Source organism: Triturus cristatus, chromosome 12 (assembly GCF_964204655.1).
Source record: "Triturus cristatus chromosome 12, aTriCri1.1, whole genome shotgun sequence".
Classification (NCBI taxonomy): domain Eukaryota; kingdom Metazoa; phylum Chordata; class Amphibia; order Caudata; family Salamandridae; genus Triturus; species Triturus cristatus.
The window spans coordinates 584,057,012-584,074,710 of NC_140595.1; the positions used below are offsets into that span (position 1 = coordinate 584,057,012).

General features: G+C 43.7%; 1 protein-coding gene across 1 annotated transcript in view; it reads left to right on the forward strand.

Moving 5' to 3' along the window:
- Nucleotides 1-17,699, forward strand: part of IST1 (IST1 factor associated with ESCRT-III) — a 177,059-nt gene that overhangs the window by 35,716 nt on the left and 123,644 nt on the right. The window contains exon 5 of the mRNA XM_085639632.1: nt 5,639-5,722. Coding sequence (XP_085495758.1) covers nt 5,639-5,722 — 84 coding nt within the window. The remainder of the gene's footprint in view (nt 1-5,638; nt 5,723-17,699) is intronic.

Sequence of the window (17,699 nt, forward strand, 5' to 3'; positions counted from 1 at the left end):
TGGTCAGCTTCGCTGCGGTGCCTGCAGATGCAGTAAAGTTACTCCTTCACTTCAAGGGCAATTCCTTCGGGTGTCTTGGATGTCCACAGGCCTGTAGAAGAACCTGTATGGAGCACAGGCACAGATGACGCAGAAGAGTGGCAGGATGACGAGACCAGGAGCAACAGGAGTCTTCCCACTTGCAGTCTCTGTTCCCAAAGCGAAGTCCAGCGAAGGCCAAAGTGCCCAGACGGTTGTAGCAGCAGCCACAGTTTGCTGTCCGGGTCTAGAAGACTGGTACCAGGAGCACTGAGAGCCTCCTGGAGGAGCTTTACAGTGCATGGAATCATAGATTCTAACGTGTGATACAAAACACGACAGGGTTCCTTACAGCCAGTTTAGAGTTAGCCATTGTGTAATGACGCATGGCCACTCTGTATATCGTAATGGCGTATTCACTTACAACCCAGGAGAATGGACTCCATGGATTGTACAGGTGTCCTGCTCATGCAGGGGCACCCTCGCACTCCTAACAGAGCACCCTGCCTGCAGGATTGAAAGGCCTGCCTTAGGGGTGACTTATAGGTTTTAAGTGCAGTGACCTCAGATATAAAGAAACTTATATCTGTTGTAAGTTGTACTAGCACCAGCTTACACAGGCTGCAAAGGCAGGCCTGTAGTTACAATTTGAGTGGTCTCCCATGGGTGGCATGATGCATGCTTCAGACCATGGGGGAACCCTGGTCTACCTATGCCCTGGGTACCATATACTAGGGACTTACGAGGAGACTTCATTAGCCAATCTGGGGTGTACCTAAGTACTCACCATGTCCATTTTAGATGCACAGAGACTCTAGTCCTGATTAGCAGGATCCAAGTCAGACTAGTCAGAAAAACATAATGACACCAGGCAAAAAGTGGGGGTAACCATGTAGAAGGATCCTACCTACCTACACTTGGGTAATACTATTTCTTTTAATTATTTATTGTATTCCCAATCATTACAAAAAAATAACAGCACAGCATGATATATATACTAGGTGCATTTCATCAACTTAGATCTTATTGAAACAATGCAGCAGTATGTGTGCTTTGGCTGTGTGTTGTGTTTCTTTAACGTAGCGGCTAAGTTCCAAATCTTTCAACAGTATAATTTCCACATAGCATTGTACAATGTCTAGAGTATAACAGACTGCAAACATAAGTACACAACAGTTCTTCCACTCAAATAGATGTATTATACTTTCTCGTTACTCTAATGAGCTGTAGTTAAGTGGCTGTATCCAATTCTGAAAAGTACGCCCGTAGTAGTCTCCAAATGTACCTTGGGCAAGCTGTGGGACGTTAAAAAGAGGATTAAAGCTCCACTGTTTTGTTGCCAAATGCTGCATTGACTTGCTGGTCATGGAGTCTAGGAGGGAGTCCTCTCAACCATGCCATTGCTGCTTAGCGTTTTGGCAGTAAAATTAAGATCTCCATCAGTCCTTGACTGACTCAGAAACATTCGCAGCTTACCCCATCACGGCAATCATCGTAGATAGTTCAATATGAGTTTGAACGATTTTGGATTTCGTACCAACAACTTCCCCAACACACACCGCCTGTTCCAAAATCCTTAACTCCAAGGCGAAGCCAAGACCAATGTATAAGGTCAGCATACATGCATGGACACCTGTGACCAGGCTGGGCTTAAAGTATAATCAAACAGAAGTCTAGTATATCCTGGACAGTAATTTATAGTATGGTAATTTATGCCTGTAGTTCGGAGAAATCTGTTCATTTGGGAAACCATGAAATGTCCAACATTTATCAGTAATGGATAATCCTTGATTGGTTTCACATGCCCTGCACACTGGGTCATGGATCCCAGTATGCGTAGGCAACAACCATCTGTATAATTTGGATATGCCCTTTTGAGTATTCAGCGTTTGTGTATTGGATGCACAAATTCAGTGGTTCATTAAACCTGTACGAAACATGCATAATATTTTTTTGTCGCAGTTACTCCATTTGCCCCAACATTTCGTGAAATTACGCTTTGTTGCACAAAATGCCGATCTGGCATTTTGTGATATTTTCAAGAATGAAATGCATCTTTCTGTCCAATGTTTATGTAACTATGTATTTCATGCCAAAGAAAATCTCACAAATTTGCATTATGTGAACAACAGCTGCTCGCATTCAGTATGTTCCTGCGCTCCCTCAATATGACTTTTTACCCAAATTAAATCTCAACTACGCAACGTGATAACCTGCATAATAAACAAAATGTTGCTTGGGTTTGGGGCTCAGTGGGATGCGAAAGGTAAATGGAGTGCTTAATCTTCCTCCGCTTACAGTATGTATATATTTTCAGTGTTGAGGTATTTTGGCAAAGTAGTATGCCACCTGCCCCTTTACAATTGTTCCAGAGTGAAAAAGTATTTTAAAGCGGTGAATGGGAGTGCATAGTTATTAAAGAGTAGAGGAACAAGGAGCATCATTTGTCAAGACTTGACCTTCCACAGACTGCATGCCACTTCGTGCCATATTACAGACCATTTGTATATGAACTTTTGGCACAGGTGTTTGTCTTGTCAAAAAAGAGGTTGAAAACCTATTTCTTTAGCAGTTAATAGTTTTTATGCAGTAGCCTCTGATTTCTTACTAGAGCACCACATACGTCTCCATAGGCAGATGCTGCCCTATAGAACGGATTTATCATTCACTCATTTATTGTAAGGTGTCTTCTTCAACCTGATCTCTCTCAGTATTCAAGTGAGCCATGTGTTGTGGTGGGTGGCACCAAAAATATGAGAAATGTGCGGCGTGGGAAACCTCCCTTTTTCCTTAGCTCAGCAGGTGTTGCTCATTAACTCCTGATCCATTTAGTCAGCAGTGTTTTCAGGCTTGAAGAAAGTGTTACGGGGGTAATGGAATGGTGATGAATGGATACAAAAGTTTGGGCAGTGTAACCTTTTTGATGGTTGCTGTTGTGCCTGCAGTTGGTAATGGTAGCTTTGTCCAGCAGTCTATTTACATCTTAAAGTGTATCATGAGTGGGCCATAATCACTCACTATCATGGTCTGTTTCTACTTCCATAGACAATGCTACTGGTTCCTTGCACAATTTCAGCAGGATAACAGGAGTGAGTGGCAGAATCTCATATTTACCTCACTTAAATTTGTATATACTGAGTGTGCTACTAATCTAAGCACCTCTTGGGTCACTTAGATGATATTAGTATCTGATGTTTGATGAGTAGCATAGCATTGTCTGCATATAACTAGACTTGAGTTTCTTTTTTGGGAACAGCAATCCCCTATTAGAAAATAGGCCCTCAGCCAGCACGCCAGTGGCTTCATTGGTATTGTGAATAGAAGTAGGGACCTTCCTGACTCATTCCTCTACAGATGGTTAGATTATCTGACATACAGCAGCTAACCTATACCATCCCCATAGGCACCACATGTGGGAGTTTGTTCAAGTATATTAAGTTGTCCCTCTCCTCATCCACATCCTACTTGGGATTGTAAACCTTAAGGGCAATTCCACTATGACACTACACTAATAGGTCTGGTTTGGTGTATTAATGCAAATAGTGAACACGATTATACAGTATTGATCAGCCAGGGAAAGATCCCTCCTGCTTTGGCAGGACAAGTTTATCCATCAGTGGAGGAAGTTTTGGTGGATCTGATCTTTGCTAATATTATCAAGTTTCAGGAGGTAGAGAGGTCAATGGGAAGAATTAAATCTGGCATCCATCCTTATTGGACTTTAACAATGCCATGATTAGTTTCTCTAGCTGCTGGGATAAAGTCTGCCTGTTTCCAAAGATTCTGCATGCAGCTCCAAGAGATGTGGGGCAAGCAGTTCTTAAAACTAATTATAGAATTTGGTGGTCAGGCCATCTAAGCCTGGAGCTCTGCTGTTTGCTGCGGAGTCAATAGCAGCCTTTACTTCTACTAGGTTTAGCGGTTACACCAAAGGCAGTCTATAAATGTCATCTGTCCACGCCAGTGCTTTTTCATCAAGATAAAATGTTAATAGGTAAGCATCAGTAGTTTTCTAGTGGTGTATAGTCTGGAGTAGACTGCTGCAAATATTTTTAGAACTTCTGAAAGTAAATGTTCCCTCAGTTGACTGCTCTATATGTCCGACCAGTAAATCTTTGATCCTACATCGTTTTTTATGTGACCAGTTATACAAATATTCATTAATAGGTAAGCAAGAAAAAGTAAGCTATTTTGTGGTAATTGCTGTATCACTTTTTTTCACAATGAGGCAACAATGTATACCATAAGAGGAAAGACTAATACAACACCATCATTGTGAACTCTTACAATGGCTGAGATAATTATATATATATATATATATAATTTTTTTTTTTTTTTTTTTTTAATCTTAAAACTACAGGGTTTTAAAAATCCACTTGCCTGCTTGCATTAGATTTCATTAGGGTGAGCTATTTTTAGGTCCTACTTGCCCATCCTGGTTTTGGCCTCTGTCTCTGAAAGCAGAGCAAATGTGACAAAATAGCAAGATTTAAAGGCATCTTTATTGCTTACAAATTGAATGAGCAGCAAAAATGCCTTTAAATCTTGTTAACTTGTCACATTTTCTCATAGAGGTCAAGTGCATTACAGTTGAGTTGAATAGATTTTTTTTAAGTTACTTGACCTGCAGGTCTAGTAACAATTTTTTGATTTTTCGAGCCCTGAACTACTGAATAGACTTGTATTTTTGATCTACTGCTTTACTAGAATAGTAACATAGATTATGCAGTACCTGTGATAGAGGGCACAGGTTAACGTTGATATTTCCTGTGTGATGCAGCCGTTCTGTTTTAATAAACTTGTAATAAGATCTTCACCATCGCTCTTATTTAGTACACATACAGTTTTGTAAAGGTGTTCTCATTCAGGGAGAATAAAAGGCTGTTCATTTGCAGGATACAGCGTTTTATATCTTCACAATGGTTGGAATCCTATTTGTATTGAGTGAGGGATTGGGATTGTTCTGAAGTATTGCAGGATTTTCTGATTGAAAAAGATCGGCAGGAATCTTATCAAGCTTTGGTAAATGTAGGAATTGTATGTTAAAAAGCATGGCTGAGATAAAAACTCCATACTTTGTTTTCAGCAAAAAATGGAAGTCTGTTCACTTAAGCCCCGACCAGTCTTAAAGTAATAGGAAGTTTATAAACAAACATCATTAAGGAGATCTTTTGAGTAAAACCCTAGAACTCCCCTTGTTGAAAGAAATTTTGAATTCCAAGTCCACTCTTTGCCGGTGACCTCTTTATGTTTTAAAAATATTGACTTGTCTCTCTCTATTTAATCTATGCGATTGAACCTGCTTGTCCTGCCCTTTTAATCATTTCTACACATCATGTTGAAATGTAATAAGTTTGATTCAGTTGTTAAATGACTTACTATAAAAACTTATCTTTAGCTTTAGACAGTTGTTGCTAGGTGTCTTATGGAATGAGATGTGTGTGTGATTTTATAGCGAGCCCCCTGCCTTAAGTGATTTGTGTACACTAAATCCTAAGGTGACGGCATGCTTAGGATATATCTGAATACATTGTTGACTATGGGGGTTGGGGAGTGGAGTGGTACCTTTTTTAGATTTAAAGCTTTGCTAAGTTTATTTTTTTATTTTTTTTTATTGCAGGTTGCAGATCAGCTGTGTGCAAAGTATAGCAAGGAATATGGGAAGCTGTGCCGGACAAACCAGATTGGGACTGTTAATGAAAGGGTAAGAAAACTGTTGCATGTCCCCAGTTCAAATAAACACCTGGGCTGAGTAAATCACACATGGCGTTGTGGGAAAAGGTCAATGCTTCCTAGCCAGTAGGAGTATTCTGATTGCTGCAGTGATGCATGAGCAGTATGTAACTTCATAAGAGAATCTCTGTACAGTGTGCACAGATGTCCAGTGAATGGGAGAATTTGGAAAAAGGAAGATTAATTCTCAGTGGCTTGACTTATGGCTTTTGCATAATGTTTCTCTGGCAATAGTTGTGATTGGAGCCACACAAGAACACACCCAAATGGTCTAGATGCCTTCCATTTAACTAAGTGTAAAATATAGAAACATAGGAAAACTTAAGTTAGATGAGAAAGCCAAAGGGGATGCTTCCTCGGGCTCTGAAGAAACCTGATAGGAGCTGTAAGTAAATGCTAATTTGTTTAGTAGAGATGAGTGTTTCCTAAAGGGCTGATGAAAGGTGGCGTAGTCCTGTCCATAAAATCGTCTAAAACCTAATAATGGTAGAGTAGCCCACATAAACTTCAGTTGCAATGAAAATAAATTGATCACATGACTGGTTAATTTCATGATTGGTTCATCTCACTATAAATTGGACCCTAGAAAAACTTGCTGCGGAATAAAGCTTTTCCTGGAAAGATAGGCTAGGGTTACCAATTGAATAATGGAGGAATCCTCTTTGCCTGTGTAGAGTACCATGAAAATAGTTGAAGCTTGGGGGAAGGATTAAATAAGGGAGGACCATAATTTGAGGAGATAACACAAGAACATATCTGTGAGAAGCTGGCCTGGTATATGCTGTACAGTAATTAAATGGGCACCCTGTACCAGTCCAAACCGCCCTTAAGGTGATTTAAGAGGTCAAAGATAACCTTCGAAAGCTATCCAAGTGGTAGCTGTGGAGAGCAGCCTTCAGGCTTAGTCATGAAGGAATGTTAAGCAGCTTGTTTTACCAGAATGCAACCTTATTGTATTGATTAAATGAAAGGAGAACCACATAGTAGTTATACAAATATGTATTTATTAATATAACACACTCTAAATACATCCCAGTATCTACTGCATACAGATGCACATAAGGCACACAATACTGTAGCACAGAAACAATTGTAAGTAGCACTAATACACAGTGCGCTCCAGGGGGAGACCAAACCATATCTTAAAATAGTGGTATAAGAACCACAACTCGAGTCAAGACAGTGTCTAGAGGATGTAGAAGCATTGAGACCCCAAGGAACCACCCAAGGTGAGTAAGTAGGGACCCCACGGAGGACGGGTGCAGTGTGGGAACACAACTGCGTGCTTTGTACAATTCTATGGGAGAGTTGCGGTTGCAGTTTTAAAGTTTAAGGACCCTTCTAAGTGGACTTCGAAGAAACCCCGTGGAAGTTAGGCGGTTGAGAGCCACCCCACCTGTGGATACCGTAGTACTAGAGTTACCTATCCCAAGAAAGCCAGGCACATAGGTCTGAAGTGGTGGCGGAAACCGCCATCAATCTCTATGGAGGACTTCGAAGAAGAGCCACTGTTGGGAAGAAGAAAAGTGTCAGTCGGAATCCAAAGGTGGATTCTTGTTGAACCTGACAGCAGAGGGGACAGAGTCTGAATCGCTCAGGAGCGACCAGAGGTTTGGAAAATGAATGAACACCGATGTTTGGTGCTTCAGGTGCGTTGAGGAGGTTCTTGACCCTGCAGCCACCGGGACCAGGAGACGTCGAGGACGACCAGGATCCGGATACGAGCTGTCCCACGAAGGATGTCTAGTGCTGAGGGGTCGGCATCTGGCAGGAGCACCAACAAGCCTTGGCAGCGGCAACCCACGAAGATGGTCAAGAAAGGTTACGGTTCGGACCAGCAAGGTCCAGGAGACTCACCAAACACAGGGGAGTCAAGGCAAGCCTGGAGCAACCAGGGGAGCCCAAGAAAAGCAGTGTTGACCCTCAAGAGGACCCACAGGCCGGAGGCACAGTAGTCGCGAGGGGACCTCGAGCAGTTTCACAATGTAGCATCCCACGGAGCACTTGGTGCGAGGAGGCCGGAGATCTTTGTAGGAAATGGTGCCAGAGGTTGGGGCTACTCGGAGCTCAGTGCACTTTTTTTGGAAACGCCAACAAGCATATGCACTTGCAAAATTACCCGATGCACAGGGGTACGGGCATTGTAGTCTCCACGAGGGATTCTGACCTCAAACTTGGTAAGAGGGCAGCTCAGACCTCGAGGGACTTGGGAACCCACCTCCTGTGTTGCTGGAGCCTTTGGGGTCCGTAGGAGCTCAGAAGCAGCAGGCCGGTCAGTTGAGATCTGGTGCCTGCGGTTGCAGGGGAGTGACTCCTTCACTCCAAAGGAGATATCTTCAGTTGTCCTTGATGCTCCACAGGTCCTGTATGGTGCACGGACACAGACGATGCTTCAGACTGAGAGGGAGATGAAGTCAGTTCCAAACAAAGTCCAGAGTGTCCAGACAGTCGAAGTTCAATGGTTTCTGGTTCAGAATCTTGTCCACATCGAATCTAGGGTCTTACAGAAAGGTAAGCCCTTTTGTACCCACTGGAGAGGGTTGGACAGATTCAGGAGACCCTCCTAGGGGAGGATCTGGACAGTGGGGAGGTTACTCCTATGTCCTTTGTCCAGTTTTGTGCCAGAGCAGGAGCCAGTGGCTCCCAGGACTGGTTTGAACTGGACTATGCACAGGGACACCAAATGTGCCCCTCATGCAGACTTTCGGTCGCTGGCAAGCGCACCCACCCAGGCCTAATACACTAAATCCTGTCTGGGAGGTGGTCACACCTCCCTGTGACAGGATGCCTATTGTTCTGCCTTTCCCCTGCTCGAGCTTGGCTCAGCAGCAGAAGGGCAGAAATGTGTATCTGGTCGTCAGCAACCATTTTGGGCTGCCTGGGACTAGAAGGCTGGTACCGGGAACACCAGGGACCTCACAAAGCTTGTTTCTGAGGGGGTATGATTCCACAATGTGTGACACCAAACACGATAGGGCTACTTTCGGCAGTTTTAGAGTTGGTCATCACGCTGTTGCAAAATGCCACTCCAAATGTCGTATATGGCTGCAGCACTAACAACCCTGGAAAATGGAGTTTGTAGGCTGCAGGGGTGTCCTGCTCATGCAGTGGCACCCTCACACTTAGAACCAAGCACCTTGCCTTCAGGATTGTCAAGGCCTGCTATAGGGGTAACTTATAGGTTTTAAGTGTTGTGACCCTTAGATATAGTAAACCTATATCTTAAGTAAGTGGTGCACGCACCAACTTACACAGGCTGCAATGGCAGGCCTGAAGTTCCATTTTTGCATGACCTCTCATGGGTGTCACAATACATGCTTCAGCCCATGGGAGGCCTCTGGGGGGTATACAACGTTTACAACGCAACTTTTACACCGCACTACCATTACAACGAAACTGTAACAACGCGAAATCTGTTACAACGCATGCCATTACAACGCATGCCATTACAACAAAATGCACTAGATGGCGTGCTAACATTAGAAATAGTGTACTTTTACTATCCAAACACCTTCCCTACTGCAACGTGGACTGGAGTTAGAATAGTAAATTATACATTTCTAATGTCAGCACTCCATCTAGTGTACGTCGTTGTAAAAGCATGCGTTGTAAAGGCTTGCGTTGTAACAGATCTTGCGGTGTAAAAAATGCGTTGTAACGGCATGCGGTGTAAAAGCATGCGTTGTAACGTCATACATCCCCTCTGGGGTACCTATGCCCTGGGTACATGGGTACCATATACTAGGGACTGACAAGGGTACCCCAGTATCCAATCTGGAGTGTACTGAAGTACATAACACAATGGGTTTAGGGAGAAAGCAGATAGACTGGGGTCCTGATTAGCAGGATACCAGTCAGACTAGTCAAGAACAGTGTAACATGAAGCACAAAGTGGGGGTAACCATAAGAAGCAGATCCTTCTTTGCTACAGCATCTAAATCTCCTGATTGAATGCAGATGTAACTCGTATCGCCAGATATAAAAGAGCTGTGACCTAACATAACCTAATTAAACCAAGAGAAGTCAAGCGAGGAGCGAGTTGTTCATTCACAAAGTACAAATAAGTTAACTTGCAGGATGAAATGGGGTTTCCTGAGAATATGACTTTATTCCCTGCTCAAATACATATCTCTTAAGTACAGTGTCCTCACTTGTACAAATCTCACTTCTCGCACTGATTATAAAGGTTGTCAGAGTTTGTTTCTGCTAGTGGAGGCATTTTCTTGACTACCTTTGGAGATTAATGCTCACAAGTCTTCCACCATTAATAAACAAAGTCAACTTAACCATCCTCCAAGCCTCCCAAACCTTGACCCACCATTCACCCTTTGTGAGTCATCCTTGCTTTTCAAGAGCTTAGACCATTGCTAACATACCGGATCTGAGTACTGCTTGAAGATTTATAGGCAACTCTTTTCTCTGCAATCCACTGGCTTTTACCATGGACAAGATTATAAGTAAGTGAGGATGGTGATGTCTGTGAATTCAAGGAGCTGGTAGAGTGACATTGTGGGACCGTTAAGTAAGTTATGGGTACGGATTTATTTGAATTAATGAATCGTAGTTTGGTTGCTTTAAAACGCTGGCCTGGAATGGAGTTGGGAAATTATGTGTACACTGTTTTGGATTGTGGATTGATGATCAATGGCACCCAACAAGTTGTAATGCCAAATAGCCAGATGCAATGATGTGCACTGGCTGATTTGTAATGAAGACATTCATACTATGCTGTGCTGCAAGTTATATTCTCCTGTTACTGAACGTGGAAACAATAAATAAAATGTATAGTTTGGCCTTCATCCATGCAATGGCAGTGAGCTTTTATATCCTCTATTATTGGCACTTTCGCCACAACAGAATATATGGAACTCCATTAAATCTCAGTCTAAGAAATAGCCCAGAGAGCAGTACACACTTTAACATGTGGTGCTGGTGTTGGAATTCCAGAGTATCTTAGACAGAAATGAACAGATGGATTGCAAGAATTGCAGAGGTGACTCTCTGAAGTTAGTAAATGATCTTGTTCATGGTATCAGCCAGGGCAATGTAGGCCTTCTAATTGGGAGCAAACAAAAAAGAAAGCAGTGGGCACCCATTTCTCGTTTCCCTCTCCAGGATGAACTTGCCTAAGAGGTCTATTCAGGCAGTTGCCGTGGTGTAGAGACCTCTAATACAGATTATGTATTTGGACTAGAAGCAATTTATTTTAGCGTTCTAAAGAGTGTAAATTTGACCTGAGAGCAGCATTCCTTGCTGTGTAGACTGCAAGTAGTGCCGCCTTTGTTCCTCTCCTCTCTTTGACAAGTGTATGAAATTGATTAATCTCCTAACGTTATCAGTAGGAGCAGTAAGTACCCCTTTTTACAGTGCTTGAGCTCCTTCCCTACAAAACCCTCCTGGTACTTGTGAATTAATATAGAGAGAAATGTATCCACCCAGTATGCTAAAACATTGGAAAATCACTTGATCTCAATGTTTAGGCTGTAAAGAGGAACATTGACCGAAATAGTGGGTTTCAGCATTGGTGGAAATAAGTACTTCATCAAATAAGAAGACCAACATGACCCAGAAAGCACAGCATTTCTTTAAAATACTAACACTGAAACATTTACTGGGGCTTTCCTGGCTGATTTGCATTCAATGACCTCCCTCACCGTTACCAAATTCTGTAGCACATTACAAGCTGATGCTGAGAGCCTTGCTAAACCCAGTCAGTTCAGGTAGTTGTTTACTTTCCGTTGATAGCCTTGTGTCATTGAGGAGTAAAATGCAATAGATTGAGATCAAATAACCTTAACAGTGTCTGCTTAATCAGTTTATAGAACAGCCTCTCTTGCCCCTCATTAGTGCATCAAAGGACTGTCTAAATTCTCTGTCGCCTGCTAATATTCCTGCTTACTGAAACATTGTCAACATCAGAAATTACCCCTTTCACCTATTCTATCCAGACCCTGTACACGTCAAGTATTCATTACCACTTATTGGCAATACAAGAAACCGTTTACTTATCACTGTAACCTTGGAGCATTTCCATACTACTTACTCACGGAGGTCCATGTTGACCTTCTCCCTGAGTAATCCCTAATTGCTTGAGCATCTTGGTTTTAATGTTTCACTTGGTCAGGCGCTAAAATATGTAGATATACATTATGGGTCGTGTCTTGTCCTCAAAAAGGTTCCTTTTTTGTGCACATTCTAAAATTACATGCTTAATAATAGTCACATTCTGTTTTTGATGTGATAGCCCTCATTGGGTACTGAATTCATTGTGTTATTTGCTCCTTCATGCTATACCCTACAACTTCCTAAAGTAAACTTTTTCTGCTCAACTCTTACCCACTCTGTTGACTTGATGAGCCATATGACAAAAGGGCATAATGTGGTTATCTAGTTAGTGTGAATACTATAATTGGCCACAGAACACCAGTATGATAGTACCCTCTATACTTCCCAGTAGCAAATGACAGCCCCCAGATCCCAAGAAAAGGTTTAGCAGTTATTGTTAAGCATATGCACCTGACATCACAGGCTGTGGGGGGTAAAAAGGCAAGGCATCTAAAAAAATCACCCTGCTTATGTACAGCCAAACGGACGTCAAATGACATATGTATGGTTAAAGTTATACGTAAATAAGATTTCAATTTCACGTTAAAAAAAATCTCAGAAATTTACTTTAAAAAACAAAGGTTGAAGTGGGGTTATACGTATTGTAACTAATAATGCAAGAACCACTGTGTTCAAACCAAAAAATCACAAAATTTCACCAGTTGTACATATCTGACATGAATATAACTTGCACCGCCGTGCAAGTCATACCCATGTCCGTTATGTACAACTGGTGAATTTGTGTTTTTTTGTTAATAACACTGTAGTTTTGTATAAATAGAAGGCCTAAGTATAACTCCACTTCAACCTTTTAGTTTTTTCAGTGAATCTCTGTGTTTTTTATTTTAATGTAAAGTCAGATTTTATTATGCTACATCTGTGGCCAACACAGTTTCACAAGGCCTTTGGCCTTCAATGGCGAGGGGTCGACTGCTGGGCCTGGCCTGCAAATTAATTATGAGTCCAAGAATAGTCAATTGACAGTTGGTCTCATTTTAGTTTCAAGTATCCGTCTTAGTGGCATACAGTTCCTGGTGGGATTCTTCTACAATGTGTAGGGATTGCAGCAATTCCTCCTCCTTCCTGGGTAGTTTTCGAGATTTTCTCCAGTGCTGGGATCCACCAGACTGCCCAACTAAGCACCCTCTCCGGGTACCCTGTTTGAACCCCAGTGTGACAGTATACAATGCTTTCCTTCTACTAGTTGGTGGGAGATGCATTTGTTTTTTCTATCATACACAGAGTATATTTCTTCTGAGGCGGGATCCAGCCAGGATGATCTCTGGGCAACGTGCCACGTGTGTCCTTTATACCTCCTTTGATTGTTTTGAAAAAGGACTGCAAGTAGGGCTGAAGTTTTGGATAGGACCAGAACACATGGGTGAGTGAGCCCTGCCCTCCACATTGCCTCCAGCATTTAGCACCTTGAGTGTCCCATGGCATTCAATTTGATGGGGATTTAGTTACATTGGTATAGTATTTTCTAAAGAGTTTCTTTACTGGCAATGTGGCTATCAATGGTAATTCTCAGATAATTATATTCTCCCATCGGTCGTCATCTATCTTCCCATGCATCTTGTAAGGAGAGACTCTTACCTGTTGGTAATTTGTTTTATAACTGGTATATCGCAGAAATCACTCGTTTCACTATCGTGGTTAAGGAAGTGTTTTACAAATGGGGTCGCTGCCTTTCTTATATGTGGCTGAAGGACCCAATTTTGTACCAGGAAATACATAAAGCAGTTCGTTTCCTGGAGCCAGAATGAATCTGTAAGTTGGTCGAATTTATTTTATTTTTCCTCCTTCAAGCATATCTTTCAGTTTTCTACAATATTTCCCACCAGTCTTGGAACTCCCCTCTGTTTCGACTTGGGGAGAAGTTTGTATTGCCCGATAGGGGTGTGAATGGGGAGGGGAATATGGATATACCATTTTGTATTCCTTTTGCTATCCCAGACTCTTAGGGCTAATGCTGTGATTAGGGAGCTATATAGGGCTGCCTTTCTCTAGGGCATAGGTGACCAAGGGACCTCTTAGAGGTAACCTTCACTGAGCTATGTTTAATCATAAGCAAAAGGTACAGTGGACTGTCTATACAGGGCAAACTGATTTTCTACTAGGGTGCCGAAAAAAATCCATTATTATTGGAGGAGTTGGTCTCGCCCACGTAATTTGACCTATTTCATCATTGGCCACCCCACCCTGGTAAGATGGTACTATGAGGGCTGATTCCACCTTACGTGTTAAGGGGTTCTTAGATATAATCTAATCATGTATATTACAAGTATCCAGATCAGGAGATTTGTTAAAAATACCTTATGATCACCGTGGAGGAGCTAGGTGCGGCGCTGGGTGAGCTGCAACCTGGGAAGGCCCCGGGACCGAATGGCTTCCCCTGCGAATTTTTTTTAACGCTATTTTCTGCAGTTGCGTCCCCATTTTTGTGGAGAGGTGGAGGGGGCCAGGGAGCGAGGTTGTCTGCCTCGTGACTGGCGGCACGCGGAGATTGTAGTGTTCCATAAGCCGGGAAGACCCTTAGATCAGCACGCATCTTATCGCCCCATTTCCCTCCTTAATGTGGAGGCCAAGGTGTTGGCCAAGGCCAACCGCCTACGTGCCCATATTACATATTTGGTATATCCCGATCAGGCCGGGTTTATGCCCCAGCGGGCGACCCGCCACAATATACGGCGCTCGCACGTAGCGGTGGCGACTGTCCAGAGGCTGGGGGAGCGGGCCGCGCTATTACTTGCAGACATGGACAGGGCTTTTGACTCCCTTAGTTGGGTGTATCTCTTTGCACTTCTCAGTAGATTGAATTTTGGACCACGCTTCCTGTCCTATCTGGCCCTTCTATATACAGATCGGACGGCGTCCGTGCATGTGGCGGGCGCCGTTTCCTCCTCATTCTCCATTGGTCGGGGTACTAGGCAGGGGTGTCCGCTGTCCCCCCTATTTATTTGCGCTGGCCATGGAGCCTTTAGCGTCCTGGGTGCTGATCGACGCCCAAGTCACTGGACTGGAATGGGCAACAGGTTTATCGGATCGTATTGCCTTATATGCGGACGATGAACTCTTTTTTTGTTTTTTTTGTTGTTGTTTTTTCTCGCGGATATTGATAAGACGGGGCCGTGCCTATTACGCATTATGCAGATATTCGGGGAGACGTCGGGTTTGTACATGAACCCCCGTAAATCCACACTGTGGGACCTGGGGGGAGGGGCGGGCCCTGGTTCCTGGGTTTCCTCCATTCAGATAGCCTCTGGGGGGTTGAAGTACTTGGGAGTGTTCTTAACCTACTATCCGATCCTTTCCTGGGACAGGAACCTGGCCCCTGTATGGGAGCGGGTGCCGGGAGATTTTTAAATTTGGTCCCACATGCCTCTTTTCATTTATGGCCAGTCGGCCATTTTCAAGATGGTGTCGCTTCCCCGTCTTCTGTACCAATTACAAAACCATCCTTATCCGATCTTCCCCTGGCTGGTTCAGACGTGTCAATGCTGCCTTGGGTCAGTTCTTATGGGCTGGCGGACTGGCGAGGGTAGCTCTGCTGACATGCTTCTAATCCACCTATAGTGGGGGATTGGCAACCTCTGATATCCTATCCTATTATATGGCCTCCCACCTCCTCGTCCTTAATGAGTGGTGGTATGCGACAGGGCCGACCCAGCCTATGCGGTCGAGAGACGTTGTATGGGAGATAATGCCCTCCATACTATACTGTACTCCGCGCCGCTGCGCAACTACTTGCCACGGGCTGCGAAACTGATCTTTCAAATATGGCGACGGGCTTTGCGGAGAACGGGGTGGTGGAACAAGTTAACTAGGGAGACTCCACTTTGGTCGAATGGGCGTTTGCCGCAACTGGCGCGGGGCTGTCACGTTTTCGGGGTTGGGACTGTATTGGCATCTCTACACTCGGGCACATCATGCGGGGCACAGTGCTAAAATCCTTTCAGGAAATACTAAAAGACTTCCATATGCCTAAAACTCATTTTTAGGTCTCGCGACCTGCGTTGCACTGAGCAGCAGTGCTCGCGCAGGCGAGAGTCCTTTTGTCCGGGGTTCAGAAATGGACCCTGGAATCGCACACGCTCCCCCATTGGCCTTTGCGTGTGTCTTATTCTAAAAGACTGCATGCAATTGGCCCGAGGCGCGCATAGCTTCTCCCATGGCCTATTGGTGTCTATTACGCACACCAAGCGCGTAATAGACACCAATAGGCCGTGGGAGGAGCTATGATGGTGCCCAGACACAGGCGTGACGCGCGCTCCACTTGTTTTTCTTTACTTTTGGTATAAGCGCGGCACCCGCGCTTTACTTTTGATGTTACAAGTAAAGCGCGGGTGCCGCGATTATACCAAAGGTAAAGAAGTAGATTTTTTTTTCTATTTCTTTACTTTTGGTATAATCGCAGCACCTGCGCTTTACTTTTAATGTTATAAGTAAAGCGTGGGTGCCACGATTATACCAAAAGTAAAGGAATAGAAAAAAAATCTATTTATTTCTGTAGTCAAGTCCAATTCAAGCATGAGAACTTCATTTTTTATCTTAATCATGATAACTTTTAAAACATGTATTTGCTTTTCCACGGGGCCTTAAACTGCCTTGTCAGGTTGAGCCGTTAATCCTGCGTCACTTTTCAAGCAAGGTCACAGAAGGGAGGGGTCCCTGAGCTCCGAAAGCCCTGTACAGTTCAAACAACAAAAAATAGGGGGGGGGTGGAAGGGCAGCATCCCAAACTTCTTTGGCCTTAAACAACAGGGATCTTGAAACTGTACGTCATGTTTGTCCCAGAGGGACACTAGGCTAGCACCCGTTTGGTGAAGCAACAAGAAAGCTTGCTTGGAATGCAGCATTAGTGATAACGGGAATCATACGACATTCCAGAGACCCTTTAATCTTCACTATGTTTGTGTGTGTTTGTGAAGGGCGAGGGGCTCGAACATGCACTCTAGACATCACAGTAAAAAGAGATGAAACTACCAAGTGGCCCGTAACATAGCTTGAGTTTGAAAGAGCATTTTTACCCACGAAAATATTGGCGCTGAATAACAGAAGCTTATGTTTATCCAAATCTATTGTATCTATTGTACTCATTTTATCAACCTTGGGAGGTTGAAAGGCTGAGTGGGTGGACGATGATGGTCTGAATGCACTTGCCAGGGTGGTCACCACAGGGTCAAGCACAGATGCCTTCAGTGGATGCCTTAGTCTCCTTAACCTTCCGACCCTGTCAACCGTAGCGTTTCATGTCGAAGGTCTGCTAAGAACTGAATGCTGGAGTGGGCTTCCTCACTGTCTATCCAGCAACTGTTTTCCTCCCACCAGAGGACTAGCTGATGTTCTCTAACAAGCATTTGCGATGCAATAGGCCTCGCAGTTGTGAGAGTTTGAGCTATTGGCATTGTAAATGGTAATGCCTTCTATTTACGTGTTGGTTTTTTAAACATAAATAAAAGGCATTGTCATTTACAATGCCAGTAGCTTAAACTCTCGCAAATGCGAGGCCTATTGCATTGCAAATGCTTGTTTCTGATATCTACAGCTCCGGCATGCCATTACTCCTTACATCGAGGGGCTGGGGTCCCTGGATGATTTCATTCCCATAGAAGCAAAAGTATTAATGGGAGATCTCCATGACCATAAGATTTACCAGACCCTAGTTATTCATTGTTCCCCCACACTGCAGCGACTTCGGGAGGCTTGGGAGGCAGACTTAGGCCCACTAGAGGAGGAGGACTGGGTGGAGGCTTTGGCCTCCCCCTGAGGGTCATCTATAGCTGTAAGTCTTCGTCTTATTCAGTTTAAATATCTCCACTGGGTCTATTTCACCAGGGTTC